Source organism: Larimichthys crocea, chromosome XVIII, assembly GCF_000972845.2.
Source record: "Larimichthys crocea isolate SSNF chromosome XVIII, L_crocea_2.0, whole genome shotgun sequence".
Lineage (NCBI taxonomy): Eukaryota > Metazoa > Chordata > Actinopteri > Sciaenidae > Larimichthys > Larimichthys crocea.
The window spans coordinates 16,380,044-16,403,208 of NC_040028.1; the positions used below are offsets into that span (position 1 = coordinate 16,380,044).

The following is a 23,165-nucleotide window of genomic DNA, read 5'->3' on the forward strand; positions in this document are numbered from 1 at the left end:
CCAGTAAAAATATGCGTGTGTTATTTACCTTTAACTAAAACTTGTTTGTACTAGAGGAACACACGTCTGTGGCTCTAGAAGGAACTTTCCAACATTTAAAAAATAATAATGATGACGACATCAGGGTCATCACTGGACTTATATATGAAGCTTGTATTACAAAGAGGTGCACTGTGTGGGTATTTAGGAGACAGGGGAGTTGCATTATAGGAAATGTAGGATTCCCATACTACAAGGGGGCTAAAAAGTCAGGATGTCTTGGCTTTTGCTGCTTTGACTCCTCCTTTAATCCATCTTTTGTGTGTGTGTGTGTTCCCAACTTTATGGATGTGAAACATACCTTTAATTGTTTGTTGTTTAACTTCTTGATCATGTGCATGCATACATAGATAGATAGATAGATAGATAGATAGATAGATAGATAGATAGATAGATAGATAGATAGATAGATAGATAGATAGATAGATAGATAGATAGATAGGTAAAATAATAAATAAATAACCTAGAATAGGCTGAACTGGGCACACTAGTGCACAGGGAGGTGCTGGATGTATCCTGTGTAGATTAACCTATAATAAACATGATCTGCTCTGATTACAGACAGTGATTTCCATCCATGCACCCTTTTCCTTCCTGCTCTCTGTCTGAGCAACCTGCTGGTGTCTGGATGGACGCTGTGCGGGACTATGCAGCAGTCTACCTGCTTTAATGCTCCTCGTGGCTGTCAGTCACCGTGGGATCGTCCAATCGCAGGGCACGTGAGCCCCGTGACTCCTCCCCAGTGTATAATTGAAGTTTCTTTAGTTTTCTCCGGCGGAGCCCGCACGCAGTATTGTCCGATCCGTGGAGGAGGATTAAATACACAACCGCGGGGACCATGTTTTCCGGGAGGCTGAACGCGTGCGTGACCCTGTGTTTGTGGATTACGGCGTTGATGAGCGCGGGGAGTGTGTGCGCGAGGAAGCAGGACGACTCTTTCTTCACTGGCAGCATTTACCGAGCGAGATGCGCCTCGAGATGCCTCAGTCTGCACATCACTCGCATCTCTGCTTTCTTTAAGCACTCTCAGGTACGAGCATGCGTCCGCAGACTCGATCCCAACTTCTCACGTTAGGGAATAAACAGATGATCGCGGTGATGTTGTTGTTTTAATGAATGAATATGTGGCCAGTCCGTGATCCTTCCTCTTGGAAGTCAAACCTGTTTCTCTTGAGCCCCATTGTGAGTAGTATAGACAGCAGTGGGTCACCGATGGTGCTGAAATACTTTCTCAGATGTGTCTCCTGTCAGTGAATCATCACTGATCATCATCACCAGACGTGTCACCAAAATAAGAGTCAGGGTCTATATGAAAAGGGTTGACTTGCTTGTAAAGTTGTCACATACACAGTATATCAGTGGTCGCCTCGGTGTGTATGTGTGTGTGTGTGTGGACTGAGACGCTTTCAGATCTACCCAATTAACACATTGCAGTATTTTATTTTTTAAGACCGGGACATGATGGACTCCTTTCACTGGAGCCAGTTTCCATTCATTACTTGCTAATTAGTGGAAAATGAGATTTCTTTGAGTGCAAATGTGCTGGATTTAACTCCTGTAATGACTCTGTTTTCCTTGTCCTCTACTGCCTTTTATATATTCACAGTGAGATTTTTCTTTCGAAATATTAGTGTCTTGCTCCTGAGATGCAGACCTTGTTTGAAGTTGCTATAAATGAGCTGTATTTCCCTTTTGGCTGATTTGGTATGTGGTGTCAGAAGTTGTTTTTCACCCTCCACCGGACACACTGTTCTCTCCCAGGGCTCTCTAGAGAAAAGGACTGGTCACTGATCCTTCTCCCCTCTGCTCCTTTTCAACCAGCTATCTGTCTGGTGACCGCCTTTTTTTATTTATACTTAACTCAATTTGCATTTGCAAAGGCCCGTCTTTCTCAAGGTGCATTAACGAATCCCTAATCGTCAGGAAACTCTGTGCAAGGCAAATGAGTAAATTGGTCTAATGAATCAACAGATTGCTTGTTTCTTTGTCACCAATTAGTTTTAAAGCACTTATTGACCCGATGTGTAGCAGGAGAAACCGACTGCGATTCATTCTACCAATTTTATTAGAGAGAATATATACCTGGGGTGAGGGATGAATGTCGTTAACTGGAATTAACATCCTGGCTTTACAGAAAAATCGCAGCGCTGAGCTTCCAGGGGACACAGATTGAAAACAGTGTTTGTTAATTCACAAGTTGGCAAAGCAGTGCCCGTGGACTTGTTTTGAAAAGACTCCAAGGGTATATTGCTGCCCCGGGGTTGCAAAGTTTGGGAATTAAATTAGTCACCAGCTGACTGAGAAGTCAAATAAGTGATGGAAGCCTCACCTTTAATGAACAGCTAATAGTCTATATAATTGACTGCAGAGCCTCGGAGTCTGAGGCAGCCTTTACTCAGCGAGGGGAAAATGAGAGGGAGGTATTTGTCTAAAGAGAGGAGCATTTTTGTGGTCACTGATAAGCAAGGTTGCTTGAGCAAGCGTGCGGGGTCTAAGAATAGAAGGCAATTGTTGATAATCTGCAAAGACTGTCTCATGCACTGTGTTCCCAACGGTCCTTTCATGTGAAAATTGGGGGGTCTGGTCAGCTGCAAAAACATATGGCTCCCTCTCTCTCCACCCCCCACCCTCGCTGCCCTCTACCCCTTGGCCCTGCCAATAAATGCCAGCATCACACCTCATAGGCATGCAGAGGATACACGCCGAGCTACCGATGCTGCTCCGCCGAGGGTCACCTTCCCGCTAAACGCCGGAGTCCAATTGTGCTAAATGTGATAATCTCTAATGTGCTGTTGCCACAACACTGGAAGCATGCTCTGTCAGCACAACCTACAGGTGGATCTGCTTCCTCTGGCAGATCTTGTTACGGCGACAGCCCGGTGCTCCACTCCAATGATTGAGACGACAGACCTCTTAATTCAACTCGGACATCCTTCAGGGGTCATTTAATACTCGATAGGAAAACCAAGACATACAACACTTTCCATTTTAATGGAAATGAAATGTCTGGGCTGTATGTCAAAGCTGTGACTTTTGCTTACTGTTTCTTAATATTTTACTGTGTCTACTTGATATCTAGTAATCTATATGGACCACTACTTACTTTGGTTGTGATACAAGAGACAATTTGTCCTCCTAACACATTCTGCAGCTGGAATTTAAAAACCCTGTTTTTCATATCAGCTTTAATATGATCATTCTGTGAATACTGGAATGATACTTGGAGAATTTAGCACTTGCAGATGTTATGAACACCCACGCGGTTTTTCCTTTTTATGTGGCTGAATCGTCGGACAAATCAGAGACTTTGTTTTAATTGTCGCAATTATGAATTAGTGTGAAATGGAAACAAGCATGGAGTTGCAGAGTTAGGAAACCCATGGGTCGTCCATTGGTTGTCAGATTTATAGTTAAGTTATAACTGTAGATTTATTGATGTAATAGTATTTCCAAATACAGATTTATTGACATTTTACATCACATTTGGGGAACTTGTCACCCCGGTACAATAGACAGAGGGGAACACCCAACCATAAATATTAGCCTCGGACACTTTAAAATATTAAGAGCGAGCTGGGAGCCCTGTGCAATAATGTATTCTGAAAGCATCAGCCTTGTAGTGGATTATTTATGTGGGGACCAGCAGAGCCAAAAACAAGGTGTGTCCATGAGGTCTTGTTATTACATTGAAAGCAATAAAAATCTAACATTTTTAAATTCGCTCATTCATTTCTAATGCAACAGTGAAGTCTAACCATCTTACTTGAGAGATTTGTGTTTTAGGCGAAGGGAAGGAAAAACATTGGAAAGTAGTTTTTCCGTGTCCCCCTTGTTTTTGCCTTTTGATATTAAATGACCTGTGGTGGAATCAAACCACAGCCAGTGCTCTTCTCATGTGTGGAGTTTTTCATTAGTGAAGACAGCGGATGAATAGGGGTCTATGTAGCTTGGCCTCACCTCTCTGTAAGTGCTTTTAAACCATGACAGTCCCGTCTGTAAATCTCAGGCCCCGGTGCTGCTACACCCTGAGCTACCTCATTTGACAAATAGCCTTCATTCCTAAAGTGCAGACAACTTTACACCAGTGTTGTTTGAGATTTCTGAGGCAGCCTTTTTATGTTAACATTGGATGTGCGCTGAACGCATTAGCTCAATAATTGATGAGCAGAATGACCACAGCCCCTCACGCCCACTCAAGTCAAAGACTAAATCTTGATGCCTTTTTATTTTAACACTACATGCGTGCCCTTAAGGATCAGTTATTTTGGTATTGCCCGAGGACCTTTAGGCCGTCAAAGGACACACCAGCCTGTCCTTTGAAGTCCTGTCTCCTGTTAACTTGTCTTGAAATGTACGAGGCCTCCATAGCCTCAACAGTATTTCCCAGTAGTGTAATGCTGGAAAACATATAGTCAAGAGTGAACACAATTCAAAAGCAATTCATCAGTGTAAGCTGAGATCCACTTAATCCAAATCAGAGGCTCATAGGAAACAAAGGATTTCCATTTTCAAAAGGTGGAATGCTATCCTCAAAGATAAAAGGGGTTTTGTCCATGTTTCCCTCAGTTGTCTAGACAATACAACACGCCCCTGGCCACCTGCTCCGACTTCTCAGTTGACAACAGCCGTAATGTATCTCTGTGATAAATTCCCTGTTTACATGACTCCACTAGTGTCAGTGACAAAGCAGCAGCAGAGTTCACCTTAGCCACACACTCATAGACCACTGTCTGGTCTCCTCTCCTTGACCCCCGGTAACTCAGGAAGATATCTGGAGAGCATTCATTCGCTGGAGTCCTTGACGGTCCTCAGCACTGCATAATGTTCAGACTGCAGAGGAATGTCATGGTGAGTCAAAGGGATGAAGTCCTGACCTATAATTATTCCCCCGTTGGTCCCTGACATGGTGGGGTCAGGCCTGGACAGCTGGGGCAACATCCTGCTGAGCTTCTCTGCTACAGAAGATGCTGTCACACAGCAAAATTAGCCCCTCTGTGGATCTGGCCCTGTCGCCGTTGATGGATGGGCGAAGAAAGGTGTCAGAAACAGGATTGATGATTTAGAACATGGTCTAGAGTTGTGACAATCTGTATAAATTTTCCCGAGGCACTGGCTGCCCATGTAAATGTCAAGGTTTTATTTACGGCGTGTTACCAACGGGGTGTTTGGCATGCTCGGATTGATCCTTTTTTATATGAGTTCTAAGCGAACTCCACAAGGATTCTTAATAATTTGTAACTGTACAAAATGATGTAGTGTAGAAATAATTCATATTTTAATCCTCGTTCAGCGAAACGAGTGAAGGTTCTCTATCGCAGAGAAAAGGGCAGAAAACTTGCTGATGCGCACCGAATTTCTCAGCCAACTTAGCACTCCTTTCCACTTCATTTGGTAACGAAATCAAACAACTTTTCAGAGCCTGCTTGGCGTTCTGACTCATATTTTTCACTCTTATCTTTTAGTTTTTTCGTTAAGGGAGATTCTCCTAAGACATGACCATACAATCGTGGATTCCTTTGAAGCCATTTGACCATTATCCTTGACACTAAAAGCACAGCACTCACTGGTACTGGATGTCAAATTAAACCCTTTAATGATAAGTTCTCTCCTATGGTCTCATGGGAAATTTCTTCTGGATTACATTGTGGGAAAAGGCTTTGAACTTGACATTGAACTTAAGCAGACTTCTTGCCTGCCTAAAGTTTGACTCTATCCTACCGCTTCATTACTTTCATTATGAAGTGCAGGCAAGGGAACATCCAAAAGAACGGTTTAGATCCAGGTCACTGAGAAGAATGAATTGCATCAATGAAACTATTCACTCAAAACCTCCATTGAGAATATTTGTGTTAGAATGATCACATATCCAGAGGTGTGGAAAACAGAGAGGGAGTCGGACGTAAAGAGGCTATAATCAATATTTTTGACTATGGATCAGATTACGATGTGTAATTTGGCGAATGTTGCTTGCGGTGATGAACCTGCAGAGAATTAACAACCGGGTCTGCACTTCCTCTTCGCTCTGTGCAGCTAAAGATTCAAATATGTCCCCCTGGAGAGAGTAGAGACCAAAAACTGAGCTAAAAGAAGAATGAATTTTGGACATTGAACTAAAAAATCATGCTAAAACAAACAACTGCCAAGACGTTACACATTAAATTAAAAGGTGATGATATGCCTCTGCCTCCTGCCCTTCCTGCAGGTTTCAAACATTGACCTGAACGACCTTCTAACACACATCACATTCAGACGTTGATCAACCGCTCAGTTATTGTGAAGAACTAGCCTTGCACTTGCCATCAAAGCACAATCGTGTTTGCCAAGGATGACAACATAATTCTCCGTGCTAATGGTATTCAGGAAATGACCACTTGAGCAAACCATTTACCCCCACTGGCCCTTCACTCGACAGCTCTCATATTTACACATAGAGGGTTTATAAATACACGGCACTATTAGGACCAAATGTTTGCCTCGTCGGAACGCAGAAGGTGGCACTTCCACAGCAATTAGAGGAAATTGGCAGTATCTGCAGTCTGCGCAGGAGTGCTGACATCAGTTCCCACCTCAGTGGCCTTGGGGACTTCTGTTGAGAGATCAAACAGAGCCCGAGGTCAACGTGCTCTGCTGAAACTGACCAGAGGCGTGCCCTGGCCCTGGTGCCGGTGACCCCACTTTCCTGCTTAGGTTTCCAGCACTCGGTGTGCAGAGCTGACTCAAAGTCCGTCTTTGAAATCTGTCTACTGTTACAAAATTGCTTCTTAGAAAGGCCATGATTTATGGAAAGTGGTATTAAAATGTACAGCTATAGGAGCGCATAAGGTCAAGGCTGCATATTCATTTGATGAATTGATTATTATAAATGTCTTTTCATAACCTCTGATGCTATTTTTCTTTCTCTCTTTCAGAATAATGGATCCTTGGTGTGGTGCCAGAATCACAAGCAGTGCTCCAAGGTAGTGCGGTTTCACTTGTTTCGAGAACGAGACGCATGCCACATACATGCCTCATTATCAGGGGATAATACAACATAAAGTGTACGAGTCACGGCACGACTAGTTTAGTCATGCCTGCAGGAAAAGAGCCTTTTGAGAGCTGTTGACATAGACTACCATGAGAAAAACTCTTTTCTTTTCAGCCAGTCCTCACTAGACGTCTTCTGCTATCGCCGATAAGTCATTTGCTTGAGTGAACGGGACACAATTAAATACAATTACATCAGATTTGAAGAGTTTAAATGCCTGTCGATTTATCAAAGCGGAGTAATAGTTGTTTTTCCCCACTCATGCCATTAGGAATTTCAGTAGGATGCTTTACGGTGAGTCTCCCGCAGGGCTTGTTTGTGTTTCGTGCCCTGTCCCAAAGAGGGTTGATACAAAGCTGGTGTTGACAGGCTCCTCTGAAAAAGATGGCGCTGACATAGTCTATCAGATTCTCCCTGAGCTGTTGACAAGGCCCTCGGAGATGTGCTATATAGACTGTAGACAGAGAACCCTATGGAGCTGAAATAAGAGGAATGATACACTGAACAGAGGTTGGTCCAAGAGGAAATCTGAACAATGCTCTCTGTGGCTGTCCAATGCTCTCATCTCCTCACACAGACCGTGAAACCAGGATTTAATGCCGTTAGCCCACAAGGACTCGAAATAGGACAGAGACAATGCATATTCATTGTCTACATAAAACACAGGAAGGGTGTTATTGTCCAGGTGATGATAAATTAGATGTAGTCCTTGTATGTATTTGTTCTTTCAGCAGCCCGCAGACTTTGTTGTGCTTATTGAGGAATGCATACCGAGGATCTGGGCGAATCAAAGCGCTGCAGTGACGGTGATTAATTGGAAATTCGGGAATTCTTTTTTTTGTTTTTCTTCCCGTATGCTTACTTAACACGGCCTTACATTTGGTGTATGTATTAATCACAATCAGTGTCTAGTATCAACTGCTTCACAAGCCGACCCTTTGTGTTTGATTTCTAAATTCCTTTTTCTTTTTTTCTTTTTTTGTGAATTTCAAATTGTTTTCTTGGCAATTTGCATTTGCCAGGGACACACAGCAGAGCTATTGTGCTTTGGGCTTTCTCCTACATCTGCAAATCTATAGGTTATTTCCTTTCCCCCCCTTAAATTAGCAAATGTTTACAGCATGTTGTCCTGTCACACCACTGAATGTGTCCTAATCTGGGTTTCAATAGTTTAAGTCGTTATACAGTGTTACTCCTTTATTATTTAGTGCCATTGTCGACCTTCACGTGGTAATCTAAGCACCTCAATTCAAAACACAGTCGACTTAAGCTCGTCTAATTGCCCCTGAAAGCTGAAGAATATATCTTTCATGATACTTTTAAACCTTCTGTGACATAAAATTAAAGTATAGGCACTCGAGGCAAAGGCAAACCTTCTTTTGTTTTCACTATATTGCCGTGAAACTTGTTTCTCTCCTTTCCACTGTGATGGCCAACATTGGCTTTTGGCAACAGTCAGTTCCCCAGTCATTCGGCAGAGTTTTATGTTTAAAAAAGGCTTTTGCTGGCTGTGAGTCCAGGCACAGCATACTGTTTTCATAATCAACCAGCTAACATTGCTGAAAACTCCAGCAAATGTCCAAAAAAACCCTTTAATGGACTTCTTGTTCTCCTCGCTCTAACAAGAATGTCAGTTAGCACTTCTTTATCCTACTTGTAGGCTGTAAATAAATGAGGCTGGATTTGATGTAAGCCCACTAAAAATAATGATGTGCTTGTGTTGCTTGCTCCGTTACTCTGTTGCTCTGCCACGCTGCCATTCCAAATAGTTTCAAGGGGCTCTCTGAATTTAATTAGTTTAATTGTATCCTAGGTTTTTTTGGTTCAGCCATTCAGGATGTCAGCCAGGTCACGGTGCTTAGGTTTAATTTGCGGCCAGAAGTCAATATTTTGGTAGCAAACATCACCACACTTCACATTCACATCAGTGACTTGAGGGCACACTCAGGGCCTGTGTTTAGTGTGTCAAAACACAGAGCTATTGTGGCCACTCTTAACAATTGTACCAAATGGGCCCATGCTGTACAGTGGTACCCCGTGAATAGCTCTACAGCCGCTGATTAGCCTCTTCACTTCATGAACAGCACACACTCAAACAGAGAGACAAAGGCAGTGGCTCCCGGGGAGTGCGTTAGGGCAGAAGGCCTGTCCACTCAGAGCTTAAAGAGCCTCCCTGCCTGTGAAGGAAAATGCGAGGAAAGGGGGCCGCCTAATAATTTGGACAAAGATGCTGTGACCCCGTCCATCTGTCTGCATTTTAGGAAATCAAAGCCTCCCGTTTCCATTTGTGATGAGAAAGTCATCTCTGTCATCTCGTATGTAGTGTCCAGAGCTGCTTGCAGAGCCCCCTCGCTCTCAGCATCCCCATTGTCATGGTAATTAACCTGCTTGCCCCTCTCTTCAGAGCACAGCGAGGTGGCATTTGGAGAGCCGGGGAGTCATTATCACGCCATAACGCTGGACCAGCAGACAGACTCCATTCAAGAGGAGAGAGGGGGGACGCCAGAAGAACAGACAGCAACAGCATTTCTATGAGCCATTGTCATTTTGTCTCCCTACTGTTAGAGCCCTCCTCTTGAGAAGTTTGGATGTATTCCCTGAAAGTTTAAGGGGGGGGGCGGGGAACTCCAGGGTGTTCTCTTTTTCAGATGGCGCAAAGAAAACAGATTTTGTACGTGTGCATGGGAGACGGTGCAAGAAGCAGCCAAGAAGCTTTCCACATTCAGAACATGGCTGATATTAGCAGGGTTTGCTTCCCCCCCCGCCCCCCCGAGGGTGTGATCCAGGCTCCATATCAAATGCTAGGATTGTCTTAAGGCGGCTAAATGTCGATCTGCAACGAGGCGGCGCGCTTCATTACTCAAACTCCTCTCAGGGAAGGAAGTGCAGAAAGGACATGTGCGTTACGCCTGGATAAGTTGAGCTGCGGTGAGTCACTGGAGCGTGTCCATCACATATAGTTCCTGAGGAAGAAAGTGTAACGTTTTTCTTGTAAACATATCCTGAACATTTTTTAATATCGGTGTCCTTTTTCCTCCGCTGAGACGGATCTCTCTCTGACTGTATTAGATGGGAGTGGTGATTACTGAGCTGAAGAGAATTAAAACGCCAGCCGCTTAAGAACGTCTTTCAGCGGGGAGATGTTGACTTGGCCTTACATTTCTCTACACCAGCCACGTCCCTGCCCTTTTTATTTATCCAGAGCTTCCAGAGGGAAAAGCTTTAGAAAGCAACATTGTCTGTTCAGCCATTTGACGGCAATGAGACGTGCATGTCTTTCATAGATGCCTCACATAATCCCAGGTGGCTCTTTTTCGGAGCGCTCTTTTCCTTTCCAATCACACCCCGAGCTGCACATACAAACACGGGAACAAGAAGTGTTTACTCTTCTGGATTACACGCGGCCTCGTCTTCACATGTTTAAAGCTTCGGAGGAGGTTTGCCTGAATGACAATCGCTGGAATGCTACTATGTCTCATTCAAAAGTGTCTTTCAAAGCCCAGCATCAACCCCCCCTCTACGACCAACCCCCACATTTTCTCACGCCAAAATAAAAATGCTCAAACTTTAGTTGTTCTTTTTTGTTTTGTTTTGTTTTTTTCAGGGTCAGTTGAAACCTATAAAACGAAATCCTTCTGCCTTTCTGCACAAATATCACTTTCCCTTGAAGCTTTGGAGGAGAGGGGGCGTCAATGCAATTCACAAGTCTTTTGTGTGGTCATCTCTTCTTTGGCGGTAGGTAGTATATTTTGAGGCGCTCTGAAAAGATGTGATGAAGTGGGTGCCGGTTGTGTAGGTTTATGGCTGGGCATGGCTGGGATTGTTAGACTTAGACTTCAAAGCAACCTTTTGGTCATGTCGAGGCCAGACGTTGGTCTCACCTCCCCGTGTTAGTCACATTACCAGCACCAACACCTCAAAGCAAAGCTGGACTAGAAATCAATCTGTCAAGTGGGCAGCATGTCTGGATTGCCTTGTCAGTGTAACTGCTAAGCAGAGTGTAAAAATTGGAGAAACAGTCCACGGCGGTCCGACTTAATCGATTTTTTTGATTTCATATGTATGTAGGAGAATTCTGAGATCACGTAAAGAGACATCTCTGCTTTCTCCGAAGCCTTTGCTCTAGTATTTTATCTAGTTTGAGGCTGTGTGTGTGTGTGTGTGTGGGTGGCGGAGGAGTGCGAAGCAGGGCTGGTCAGTCCCAGCAGGAAGGACCTGATCTGGACATGGTTGTTAAGTTTCATTGGCTAAAGGGGGGCTGGTGGTGGTGGTGGATGGGTGAGGGGGGTCGCTTCATTGGCTGCTATCTGTGGAGCTCATTATTCACATGGTGGGTGGCAGAGAATGAAAACCCCCCACAGCAAAAAAAAAAAAAAACTAAAGACGTGGCCACGGGAGAGAGGAGGCGAAGAGGAACTGCAGTTTAGACTTCCTCAGTAGTCAAAGCTCACGGCTAAAGCTGCCCTTCGAGATGATGATGAACACTCCAGGAAACCCTCAGACGAAGAAGAAACACGCTCAGTATCTCACACAAATAGCAGTCGTTCATTCTCCGAGATAATCAACCTTTCACAGATAGCCTGATTTCGCATGTTCTCCGTGTCAGAAGGGATTTTATTCTCCTGAAGGATTAACGTAATCAAAGCCGCTGTGAAATCCTCTTTCAGCAATAATGACCAGTCACACTGAGACAATCTGCTGTCATCCAAATGTGTGTATTCTCATATCCGAGGATGGATCGACTGAACATCGTAGATCACAACACACCTTTTCGTGTAGACTTTTCCTCTCCTGAGCTCACGCTTCGAAATGCTGCTGAAGGAAGAACCAGTCCCACGACTTTGCTCATGTGACGTTGTGACGAAGTAATCGTCCCAACACATCACGTCGATGAAAGGAGAAGATTAGGATATAAGAAGCTGACGTGCTTAGTAGATGTGGGCTTATCAATTTATTCCAGCTCCAACTCAAAGCTGCGCCACGCCGCAGATAAATCCCATAGATTGTGTGACAGTTTTCCGGATGATGGAGAGGCAGAATGTGTGTCAGCGACTCGGTGATCGACAGCTCTCTTAACCTTTGACTCGGTTGATGAGTACACGAGCGCACGAGTTTTCCAGACTGTACATGAATCAGACGCCTCTTTTCTTTTTCTTTTTTTTTAATTTGAGTTCTTTTGTTTTCTTTCTACATTGATGTAAATCCCAAAAAAAAAAATCCACCCAGTTCACCCAGATTTGCTCTCTCTTTTGTAAAAGTCTTTGTTCTCAGCTTTAGTAATAAATATAAAAGGAAAATCAATCATCACTCCAAGCAAATAGAACGTGTTATACCACTGTTATTTCCCAATCCCTGTGTGCTGCAAAATCCAAAAAAAAGAAAAGAACTGCTGGCGTTTGGAGCTGTTAGTGGAGTCTGGAGAGGGCAAGTAGGATTAGTGAATTTCAAGTGTTTTTTGAGACTCAAATAAACAAGTGGAGATAGTGGTGGAATGTGACTGCGGCTTGGGATTAAGGCGGCTTTACTCCCCTCAACGGCATGTCATGTTTTACATGTTGTTGGCGTACATTGTGTGCATTTCATTTCAGATGAGGGAGGGATTGAGACGGCGTGAGCGGTCACTGTAGAGACGAGCCAGACGGGCCGACACCCTTCTTTTTTTTTTTTAAATCTCCTCAATCTGCAGTGACTGATGCTGTCATGACACAAATGCGTTTTTCATCTCAGCGCATGGAAAATGTACGTTCATTATCCTCGCTGTAAATCAAACCCCGTACCGAACAGGTTGAATAAATGGCCCTTTGGCTCGGAAAGGGAAATGTTTTATCATGCGATCCCATTTTCAACTCCGCTCCCATTGCGTCTGTCAACGTAACATTATTCAGGCGTGATGGTGTGGGAGTAAATACAGTAAATCATGTGTCGGGCAGATGTGACGTGGAGAGTACGGAGGAGAGGGGTTTTGGCTTTCCCATGCCGCGTCACAGCCGGCCCCTCTTTATCACCGATCTGACCCCACATGATGGATACATCCTGTTGAGTCTAATTGTCATGAAATGTAAACCGAGCCCAGAGGTAGGTGATAACTGAGGCTCTGGTTACGGCCACTGTATTTTTGACTCTTGTCACTGCAGAGCATAACATGAGACGATAGAGGACCTGTAAAAGAAGGAGCCCGCACAGGGGAGGAGGAGGAGGAGGGTGGTGGGTATCTGGGTGAAACTTCAGAGTCATTAAGTATTAAGTGAACTGCTATTGCATTCCACAGCATACAAAACACAATTCTGGCTAAGCTGTGCGGGCTTTATGCTCATAAATAAGGCAGGCACCTCTGATTGTGGGGTGAATGTATAATTCATGCACTGCCCCTCCTACTTCTCCTCTTTTTTTTTTCTCCTTCTCACTTTCTGCCAAGCTATTCCTTTTCAGCTCTTTGTTGTCTGCACCCTCAACTGCATTTAAATTAATAATTAAAGTGATGCTCGAAGAAGGTCTGTGACACCACCTGCTAGGTTACTCACCGTCTCCCGAGTCCCCGGGTTTTTTTTTTTTTTTTTTTAGAAACAAAATAGAAAGTCTTGAGCCGTATACATTTCACTTCACCCCACCGGAGCTGGAATACTCCAGTGTTTTAGTTGGTTGTAAATATGAAGGAGTTATGACGCTGGCAGCGTTTCACAAGCAGGGCTGTAAAACACTTTGGAGGTTTGGAAAATGTGTCATTACTCGAGAGTTTGTGTCAATCTTAGTCTGAATTAATTAGCATACTTATCATAACTGTATCTTGTATTACTTTATAATTGAGAAATGTGATTTTAACTAATAGTGGAAGCTGTGTGCGGCCTTGTAGCTCCTTCAATTCCTAGACAATAACATATTTATCAGCTGCTGCGGGGCATTATACTGCTACAGGCTGCTTGTCCCTCCTCAGACTGGCTGCGACAGAAGTGATAAACAGATACATGGAAAATAAGGCGTCTACTGCACCTAATGCCAAATTTCCATACAGTCTGAATGGCCTGCACCTTTCTGTAGGGATACAGAGTAGAGCAGACAGCCACCAATTTGCCTGACACACATAGATTACCTGGCAGCTGCACAGGCATCATGTACAAGATCTCCCCAAGATTTCAGCAGTGGGCGCAAATGAAGCGCGGGTGTACCAACATGCTGTAATTGTCTCTTTCTTGCAGCGAATACAATAATCCTCCTCTGCTATGTGGGTTTCCTGTTAGTTTGCAGAGGCTTATGTAATTGCAGAATAGGAAACCCAGCAGCAACCACTGCACTGCTGAAACATCAGATCAAAACTTAGTGTGATTATTTGAAACTGAATTTGAATCGACTCACACCAGCTTTTTTTCTGTTGCAAATGAAGCATCAGCTTTCACTGGGAATCATTCCAAGAGCTCCAATACGATTTATAAATTACATACTCACCCGTTTTTTTTCCCTTCCCGATAAGTTTGGCATTTAGATAAGCCGCCTTCTTGCTCATTGGAAAATCTAATTCCGTATTTATGAGCGCCCTTGTGAGCTCGCTGCATATAGAGTTGCAGACTCGCATCTCGAGTCAGCGGGCCATCAATCTTTCTGATCTACCTGATCCCACCCCACTGTCTGCTCAACACACACCTGTGCGGATTTACAGCTGTGCAGAAATTAAATACACAATATCTCATGGACTTAACGCACCATAAGGTCACGTAAGGTTGAGGAAATGGCGCGTCTAGACTTCATAGCAGCTCGGGTCGGGGGATATCTTCTTCCTGATTTACTCGCTAGATTTCCTTTTGAAACCTTTAATGGCACGTCAGAGACTTATTGGAAAGCCTCGCTAACATATGATTTTACGCTCATTCGAATCACAGCTCCGGTACTTGATGAAATATGTTTCAACCTGGTTAACCTGCAATTATAGTCTCTGCGGGCATCACCTGGAGGACAAATACTTTTGGATTCTGCGAGGCAGCTTGAAGTTAAGACCTCCGCCGTGAACGAGAACGAGGGAGGAAACGGGGAAAATCATCAAGAGTAATGGTCCTAACCATGGCTTTCCACTGAGCGCTGACGGCGAGAAGTGACAGGCAGATTGTATTCCGGATAAATCTGAACATAGTTGACTGCGTCTGAAGTTTCTCATCTGTGCTCTAAATGGTAGCCATCCATACTGAAACGCCAAAAGTCATTTCATTGTTGCAAAACTGACATTAATTTAAAAAGAAACGAGGTTGGATGATCTGTGTAGGCTGCGGCGACACACATGGGCGATGGACAAAACAATTAATCAATTAGCCTATCAATGTTTAAAGCAGAAAGCGCTCTCTGGTTTCAGCGAGTATTTGATGTCATAGGTAGCTCAATATCTCTTTGTTGTAGGCGATTTTTAATTTAATGAAAGCTAATTGAGAACATAATTGGTATATGAATGAATAAATAAAATAATGGGTTAGTAGCTCGAGTGCAGGATTCAGTGGTTGCTGATTGCAGCCTCCACGCCTCGCCCACTCCTTTCCTGGCATGTCCTGTGCAGAGCCGGGCCCTTTGTGGAGCCAGGCCCTTTGTGGAGCCAGGGTTTTAGTCTGTCCATGGCGTTTTAACATTTGACATCGTGGAAGAGGATCTGCTCCCTCTGTAGATACAAAAGGCTCATTCTAAGGGAATAAAAACCCAACGATTGTTAGTTTCAGGTGATTATACATGGGTGAAAACATAGTCATGCGTATTATATTTCATTTCTGCCACATTCTGTAAATAGAGCCTCGTAAATCTTACAACACAGACTTAGTTTTGCTTGTTTTGTGCCTCACAAGTGGTCGTCCTTTCTTTTCTGTTCTGTTTAAAATAAATAAATACACAAGTACAGCATGGAAAAACAAATTTGTCATAAATCCCTTGTGCTGTTTAAGCCTACCTGTAACAGTGGTGCTTATTTTTGGCATGCAGTGCTCTCTGCACTGCCAGCGTTAGGTAACCGGCTTGTCGGAGCACTTCAAAAAGGGTATGAAACTCTCCCAGCCATCATTAGTACATGAGATGAACGCATGCATTAAAAAAAAAAAAAAAAAAAAAAAAATCCTGTTCTTTGATGAAATGTCAGAGTATGTGGGGTGTGACCGCTTGCTTGCAGTCTGCCATGGTGGCGCTGTTGATGCCAGCTCACCTCCTTCCTCCACTTTTCATCAAATTTGTATTTTCTGGATCCTTCAGCTACCGAGGTTACATAAAACACTGAACTCGTATCCAGGTTGCAAAATGTCTCTTGAGGATGTTCCATTTTTTTTCTTCCCCCCTCCTCCGGTCTGTGATTGGCATATTTCATTAAATGAGTTTTTTTTTTTTGTGTGTTTGTGCAGTTGTCTTACAGCAGACACAAAACATGTGTCAGTGACATCACCTGTATTGTGCGGTTGGCTATAGGCTTGGAAAACACACAGAAAAATGATCACAGGAAAGAACTGGAGAAGTTGGAAGCTAAAGAAACATGGACTCATAACATCGCTGGCAAGTGAAAGTGAACTGGCAATGTTTGCGAAAGATATATCACATGATAATAAAAAAAAAAGCTCGTTCTTTGTCTTCGCTGCAACGTGAGCCTGGTGTTTTCAAAACTATCTACTTTGGAGAGAGTTTTTGGAAAACATCCATCTTCTGAGTATGATCATGCTGGTCTTTTAGTGGAGATGGAAAGCCAAATAAGAGAAAGAGATGAGTTTTGAAATTTATCTGGATTAGAGCAGACATGGTTTGAGAAAATAAAAGGCAGATAAGACTAGGGAAGTCAAGAGGAGACGACAGCCAAATAAAAGTGAAATAGAGTGAGGAGTGAGTGAATACATGGAGTTAGAGAGAGAGAGAGAGAGAGCAGGGCCTCGCGACTTGCTCCTGGATGGGTCGATAGATATGAGCCCGGAGCTGAGAGCTGCTGGAATAATTGAGTCTGGTCATCGGGAGTGTGCGAAAAAAAAAAAAAAGCACCAGGGCAGCAGAAAATAGCCATAACTCAATGAGATTGGAGGTGAGATTTACAATGTGTATGATCAACAACAGAGATTCCTCTATATCTGAGTCGCCCAGAGAGGCAGAAAGCAGCTGCTCCATCCCGAGGGGCGGCAAAGGCACCTTGTAAATATCTGTTGGCACCGCTCGAGCTTTACGCTGACCGCCAGAGATAGGATCGATGTGCTCGGCTCCCCAAGCTTTTGGGATAACTTACAGGGGGGTGCATATTTTAGCTGTCTGCGTAGGGAAAGTACAGCTTTGTGTCTGCTAAATTTCATTTACAAAATAACAGGATCAGTCGTAGCTGTCTCACCCATCTCCCCCGCGACTATTTGTACTAGTTTCTGGCAAAATGTCATCTACATCAGTATGAATTATAGCCCATCTTGTATTTTGTACACACTGTGTTATTATTAAGCCCGGGGGCAATCTCGACTGGTAGCACTTCATGCTTCATTTGCTAAAACAAAACACGGCCGTGACATTTTTATATAGGCACTTTTTTCATCGTTTATGTTATTGCAGGCACAGACTCGGGCCAGTAAGCATTTTTTTACGATGGGTGGAGATAACCGTGATGGAGAAAGGCGGTTCTGTGCACAGCAACCAACCCCCCGTCTTGTCTTCCTCCCCCCATCCCTCCTTCTTCTGCTTCTTCACTCCCTCTGGCTCGTCCCAGCCATGACAAAGTGAGGATGGGCTGTGGCATTGGCTGCCATTCAGCCTGACTCTCTCATCGGCCCCACAGAATGCCTTTCAGGGTCCCCCAGAGTAACAACTGCTGCGTTTTATTACAGCGTGAAATGGGGAATGAAAGACCGCTATGGATGTTCCTACTTAACCATGCAGAATGTGTCACTATTGGGTAGGAAGATAAGAGGACAAAGGGGAAATCAAGCCCGCTCAAATGCTTTTGTTAAGACTAACAGCTCAAGTCCATAGAAACAGCCCCACGCTCTTGTTTACCTCTCGGAGTAAAACCATTTGTGTCTTTTTAGGTGAAATTTGTCCAGAAATATGTTAACATCACATAGGATAATTACATGCATTCCTTACCCTGTTCAAACAGATGGTAGCCCGCGCTGCCAGCTGGAGAGATTTGCTCGAGGGGAGACCCAGACATTGGCACCCAAACCCAGCAGATACACTTTGTCCAGCTCAATTATGTTCCCTACTTCAGTTCCATGGCGCGTTTTCCCAGATTAGTTCTAAGAAGTCAAACTCTCTCATATCGCCATCGATGGTGCAAGACGTGAAAATGTTTTAAAGGCCTCTAAGCGAACTTGTTGGAGCGCGTACATCTCCTGACGCGATCCTATTAATAGAAAAGTGTCAGATTTATGTGCCACTCATGCGTGCAGGAAGAATTACTAATAGCACTTTTTTGGGGGGGTTTATTGTTAATTAGCAAATTAGTTGTGGTAAGAACATATTTTTCAAATTTCAACAACACCAGAAGTTTTTTTTTTTTTTTTTTTTTGGAAGACGAGGGTGTGTATCTTCACGCGATTTGGTTGGAGGCAACGGCCCCCCTCCAAAATAAAAAGTTGCACAAGAGTTTTCTTAGAAAATATGTTAAGGCAGTCTCCCAAGCATCAGTACTATGGTTTAGATTGAGCACCGAACTGTGTAAATAGGAATCAGGCACTTGATTGATGAGAGCACCTTTGTAATTATATACAGCCGTCCTATTTGCTTTGGCAAGACATCTGTCGTCGGTCCTCCTCTTCCCTGCTTAAATGTCAGTTTTGTGGGTGTGGCTGGGGAGGAACGCTGACAGATTGTCAGTTTTTTTGTGGGTGTGGCTGGGGAGGAACGCTGACAGATTGTCAGTTTTGAGCACACCTGCAGGGAGCTCTCACTGCCTGCACACAAATGCTTATCTTTTTTTTTTTTTTTTTTAAGAGTGCCGTTTATGATATATCCGCCAGTTCAGCAAAAATAACTGATATAAAAAAATAAAAAAAACTTCCTTACAAGAATTCAGCAGTTTTTTTTTTTGTCGGAAACTTTTTGCCTTGAAGACTTGGGGAGTGTGAGACAACACTAAACACACACACACACACACACACACACATGGCCAGCCAGCATTCTGATCTGTGTTGCAATATCCTTGGTACGCAATGTGCTATGTTAATTCATTCTGCTTGGCATGCAAGCCCGAGCATCTCGAGGTAGCGATGATTCTATTTTCACTTGTATAGGCTGCGATTGTGTTGAACCAGAAAAAAAAAAGATTCGTCCTCTCAAGAAAAGCCCCGGTGGAATGTATTCAGTCCGTGCACACAAGATCTTTCAATGAGTAAAATGAGCTTGATCCCCCTAGCTTATGTGTGTATGTTCAGTGATTTGTAGAAGGGATTTGGGGGCTTTAACATGCGCGTCTACTGCCAGAATGTCCTTTAGACGCCGGTGCAGAACACAGTTATTGCCTCAACACCTCATTGTTCCAGCGCCGTGCTTGTGTTGAGGCTGGGATGCTGAGGTTGCTGCTGCTGCTGCTGCTGCTGCCCGTCTTCGCCGCAGGCTGTGCTCTCCGAGGACACAATCGAGAACAGAATTAATGATATAAGGTCACCATATTATTAATAGCAGATGATGATAGAACTGCACAGACTGTCTGGACGGTGAGGCATAACTTGGACAGTGCGATTGAGCTCATATGTCATCTTAAATCTCCGAGGTGTTACAGCGGTTTCACCTGATCAGCTCTGTAGAAACCACATTAGTTTCTTTTGGAGCTCTCAGCTGTCATAACTACGTGCTTTCCTTCCAAGGTGTCCAATTTTCCCCCCGGCGCATTATATTTTATATCATCACGAGAGTGATATCTGTATTGCTGTGGAGTAATTAAGAAAATACCTCCCCCCCCTCCTCCTCCTTCCACCCTCTGGAGCCAGCTGTTTAACACTCAACACACTGTCCACAAAGGGCTTCTCGGTTGCCCGAGACGAGGCTGGGCAGAGCGGAGAGCCGAAGCTGAGTGTAATTGAGCGCTGGCAGGCGTGTGCGTAGGCCCTGATTGCAGCATGTTCCTCCAGAAGCAAGGTTTATGTTTCATCATGCGCCCCGTCCACCGCACTCCATAAAAAGCAAATAAACTTTTCACTGGCAATGGCATAATAATGACAGAGTTGGCTAATGAGCGAATTAAAGTCATAAATACAACCCTGGCCCCCCCCCCTGTCAGAGATGTGAAATTTCTTACATCAACTGTGTTAAACAGACTGGCCTCTACAGTAGGTCCCATCGTGTAACCACTCTTCCGCGTTTCACCTTACGTAACACCGCTTATTGCACCGATGACCGTTTGTTCAGGAGCCTCTTATCCTGGACCTCTTCATATCTATTCATACCGTATCTCACTCTCCCGCTGACGGTGAACATATTGGACTATCCGAGATAAAGAATGTGTTGAAAATTTACTGCCGTGCCTTGTCTTTAGTACTGTAGCTGGTGCAGGAGTCTAAATTAAATGGAGTTGAATGAGTGACTCTGGCAGGTCTCTGGTTGGTGTGGTTTGGGCTGCTCCCAGAGCAGCACAGAAGCAGCCTGGCAGTGGTTTTGACTGTTTGACTGAGCTTGCTCTTCTCTTTCACACCAGCTCTCAGTGGCCAGCAACAGGAGCGTATAAGACCCCGGCTTCGCTCGGGTCCCATCTGAACACATTCCACTTTCCTGCGGCAACATCTAGCCTGATTCCATTGGACATGCATGAGCGTTTGTGTTATATTACGTTTGCTTTTTATTGAATTTGATTCATTCAGGGTGTAGTGTTTTAAAGCAAGAGGATTTTCACTAGATTGGTAAACTTTTCATTTTGAATTTTATCATCTCATTATGTTTGGCAAAAATGACTCGCGCGCGCTTTATGCCAAGCATTCAGTAAATCTGTTCCACGTGTTAAAAAAGGGAATCCCAAAGAACACTAAACCAAGTGTATCACTTATTAAGTGCTCTTTGTTCTGCTTGGTAAAAGAGAGGGGAGTTTGGTGCCAGTGCCAGAGTTTATCAGGCCCAGACATGAGCAGGGAAAAGCTGCAGAATGGGAGTGAAGGCGTAGACTGTATGGGAGGCTATAGCAGTGTTGAGGCATGAGTACATCCAAGCATCAGTACATTATAGACACAAAGCAAAAAGGGTGTGCCTGTCTACTCACAGCACACCCTCTTTGCCCAATGTTTGCCTTGCAGGAGATTGTTTACATCCTTTGAAGGGATGCGGGGCATCTGTAACAAAAACTGATGTGACTGGCTGTTGTGAACTGCACAGGAAGCGGCTGAGCGAGGTGCCTGTCAGGCAGCCAGCGCCCGAGCGAGCAACCATCTCCACGGCAGTGTCTCTTTGATGTGGCTGACGCTTTGAAGCAAACTGACACCCTTCCTCTTTTTTTTCAACAGTGCCTGGAGCCGTGCAAGGAATCCTGGGACCTGAAGGAAAACCAGTGCCAGGATTTATGCGAGGTATGTCACTACCCGCAGAATGCCGCGGCTGCCCCCTCAGACAGCGAGGAGTGTTTGAGCTCTTTTTTTTTTTCATACTTTAGTGGGGGGAAAAAATTCAGCGCGAGGAAAGTTTTTCGAGGGGTGTGAAGTAACTCTTTCTTGCATCGTAACGAGCGTCTCTCTCTGACTCTCCGTGAGGCTGAATCAAAGCTGTTTAATGTACTCGCTGCTCCCAGTGAGTCATGAGCTGAAATGTAAACAGGACGATCCCTGTTAGCTCACAGAGACGCCTGTTTGCAGCCAGGCAGGTCGGTGTTAGAAAGCAATCTGACATTTTTTTCCCCCCCTCTCCTCCTCCTCCTCCTCCTCCTCCTCCTCCTCCCCCCCTCTCTTCATCCTCCTCCTTCTCATCCCTTCCCCTGTACTCCTCAGCCCCTCTTTCCCAAGAAGCACTACGAGTGTCTCACGAGCTGTGAGTTCCTAAAGTCAGTAGAGGGAGTGAAGCAAGGAGACTGTCCTGCCCCGGAGAAGGCCAGCGGCTTTGCAGCAGCATGCGTGGAAAGCTGTGAGGAGGATGGAGAGTGTTCAGCCGTGAAAAAGTGCTGCTCCAACGGCTGCGGCCACACCTGCCAGCTGCCCAAGAACCTCTACAAAGGTAATACTGCAACCATATCTTGCACCATTTTGTGATTTTTTTGCAACAGTTTTAATATTTAAGTCCTGGGCGATTTTAGTCTCTCACTTTTTGAGCAGCTACTTTATCAGAAGTACAACAGAGGTGCAAGTGGGGTATCTGTTTACAGAGCAACCAATCATTTTATTAGTTTTCCATACAACTGCAGGGTATGGGGAGAAGGAGTTGGCTACCTCGCTGAGGAGTTTGAGGTTTGCAGGCTGTCGACTGTAACTCTTCATCCAACAGCTCGCGTTGTGTTCCATTACTACCTACGATGGTTCAAACTAGAGCTGCGCAATCAATCGAAATATTATCCAAAATGTGAAAGCTGCAGGTTTTTTTTTGATAAACGGTGTGACAAAACAGCGTTATAATGAAGTACCGAAGTCCTGCTGAGATGCCCCGGCCTCTAAATCTCGTTCTCCAGATGCATGTTTTGGTATTGACCCCAACAAATGTCACATCAACGTGATGGCTTTCAGTTAAAACGAAACGTTTGATGTAAAATCGATCATTCGCACGTCATGAATCATCGCACAAATCATAATATCTGTCAAAATATTCCCAGCATGTTTGTATTTTTTATCACTCAGCCCACGTCAAAACTGACCAACGTCCAAAAATGATATAATGTTTTGTACATGCTTACTTCAGGGACAGATATGTTGCATTTCCTGTGGCTGCTCCGCCATAAAAGCCTCTCGTGTTTTGCCAGTTGAATTCTTCTAATATGAGGCAGTGCCAGCAGGACAGTAAAACATCTCCACAGAGCTGTATAGAGACTCTTGTAGCGTTGTTTCCGGCGACAGGAAGCAGCTGTTTTCAGCTTAACAATCTACTGTACACCTACCTGCTCAGCACCAGACAGAAATTTCCTTCAAGACTTGATACTGACTAAAGACGGCGTTAAAAGAGAGTCAATACTGGACTTATATTCTCCAAGTGGACACAAACATGCCTTCATATTAGTGACAATATT

At 44.3% G+C, this 23,165-nt stretch overlaps 1 protein-coding gene across 1 annotated transcript in view; it reads left to right on the forward strand.

Annotated features, from left to right (window-relative positions):
- Positions 1 to 785: 785 nt before the first annotated feature.
- The window catches only part of anos1 (anosmin 1), a 41,026-nt gene continuing 18,646 nt past the window's right edge, over positions 786 to 23,165 (forward strand). The window contains exons 1-4 of the mRNA XM_019263171.2: positions 786 to 1,069; positions 6,948 to 6,995; positions 21,466 to 21,528; positions 21,943 to 22,165. Coding sequence (XP_019118716.1) covers positions 878 to 1,069; positions 6,948 to 6,995; positions 21,466 to 21,528; positions 21,943 to 22,165 — 526 coding nt within the window. The 5' untranslated portion in view covers positions 786 to 877. The remainder of the gene's footprint in view (positions 1,070 to 6,947; positions 6,996 to 21,465; positions 21,529 to 21,942; positions 22,166 to 23,165) is intronic.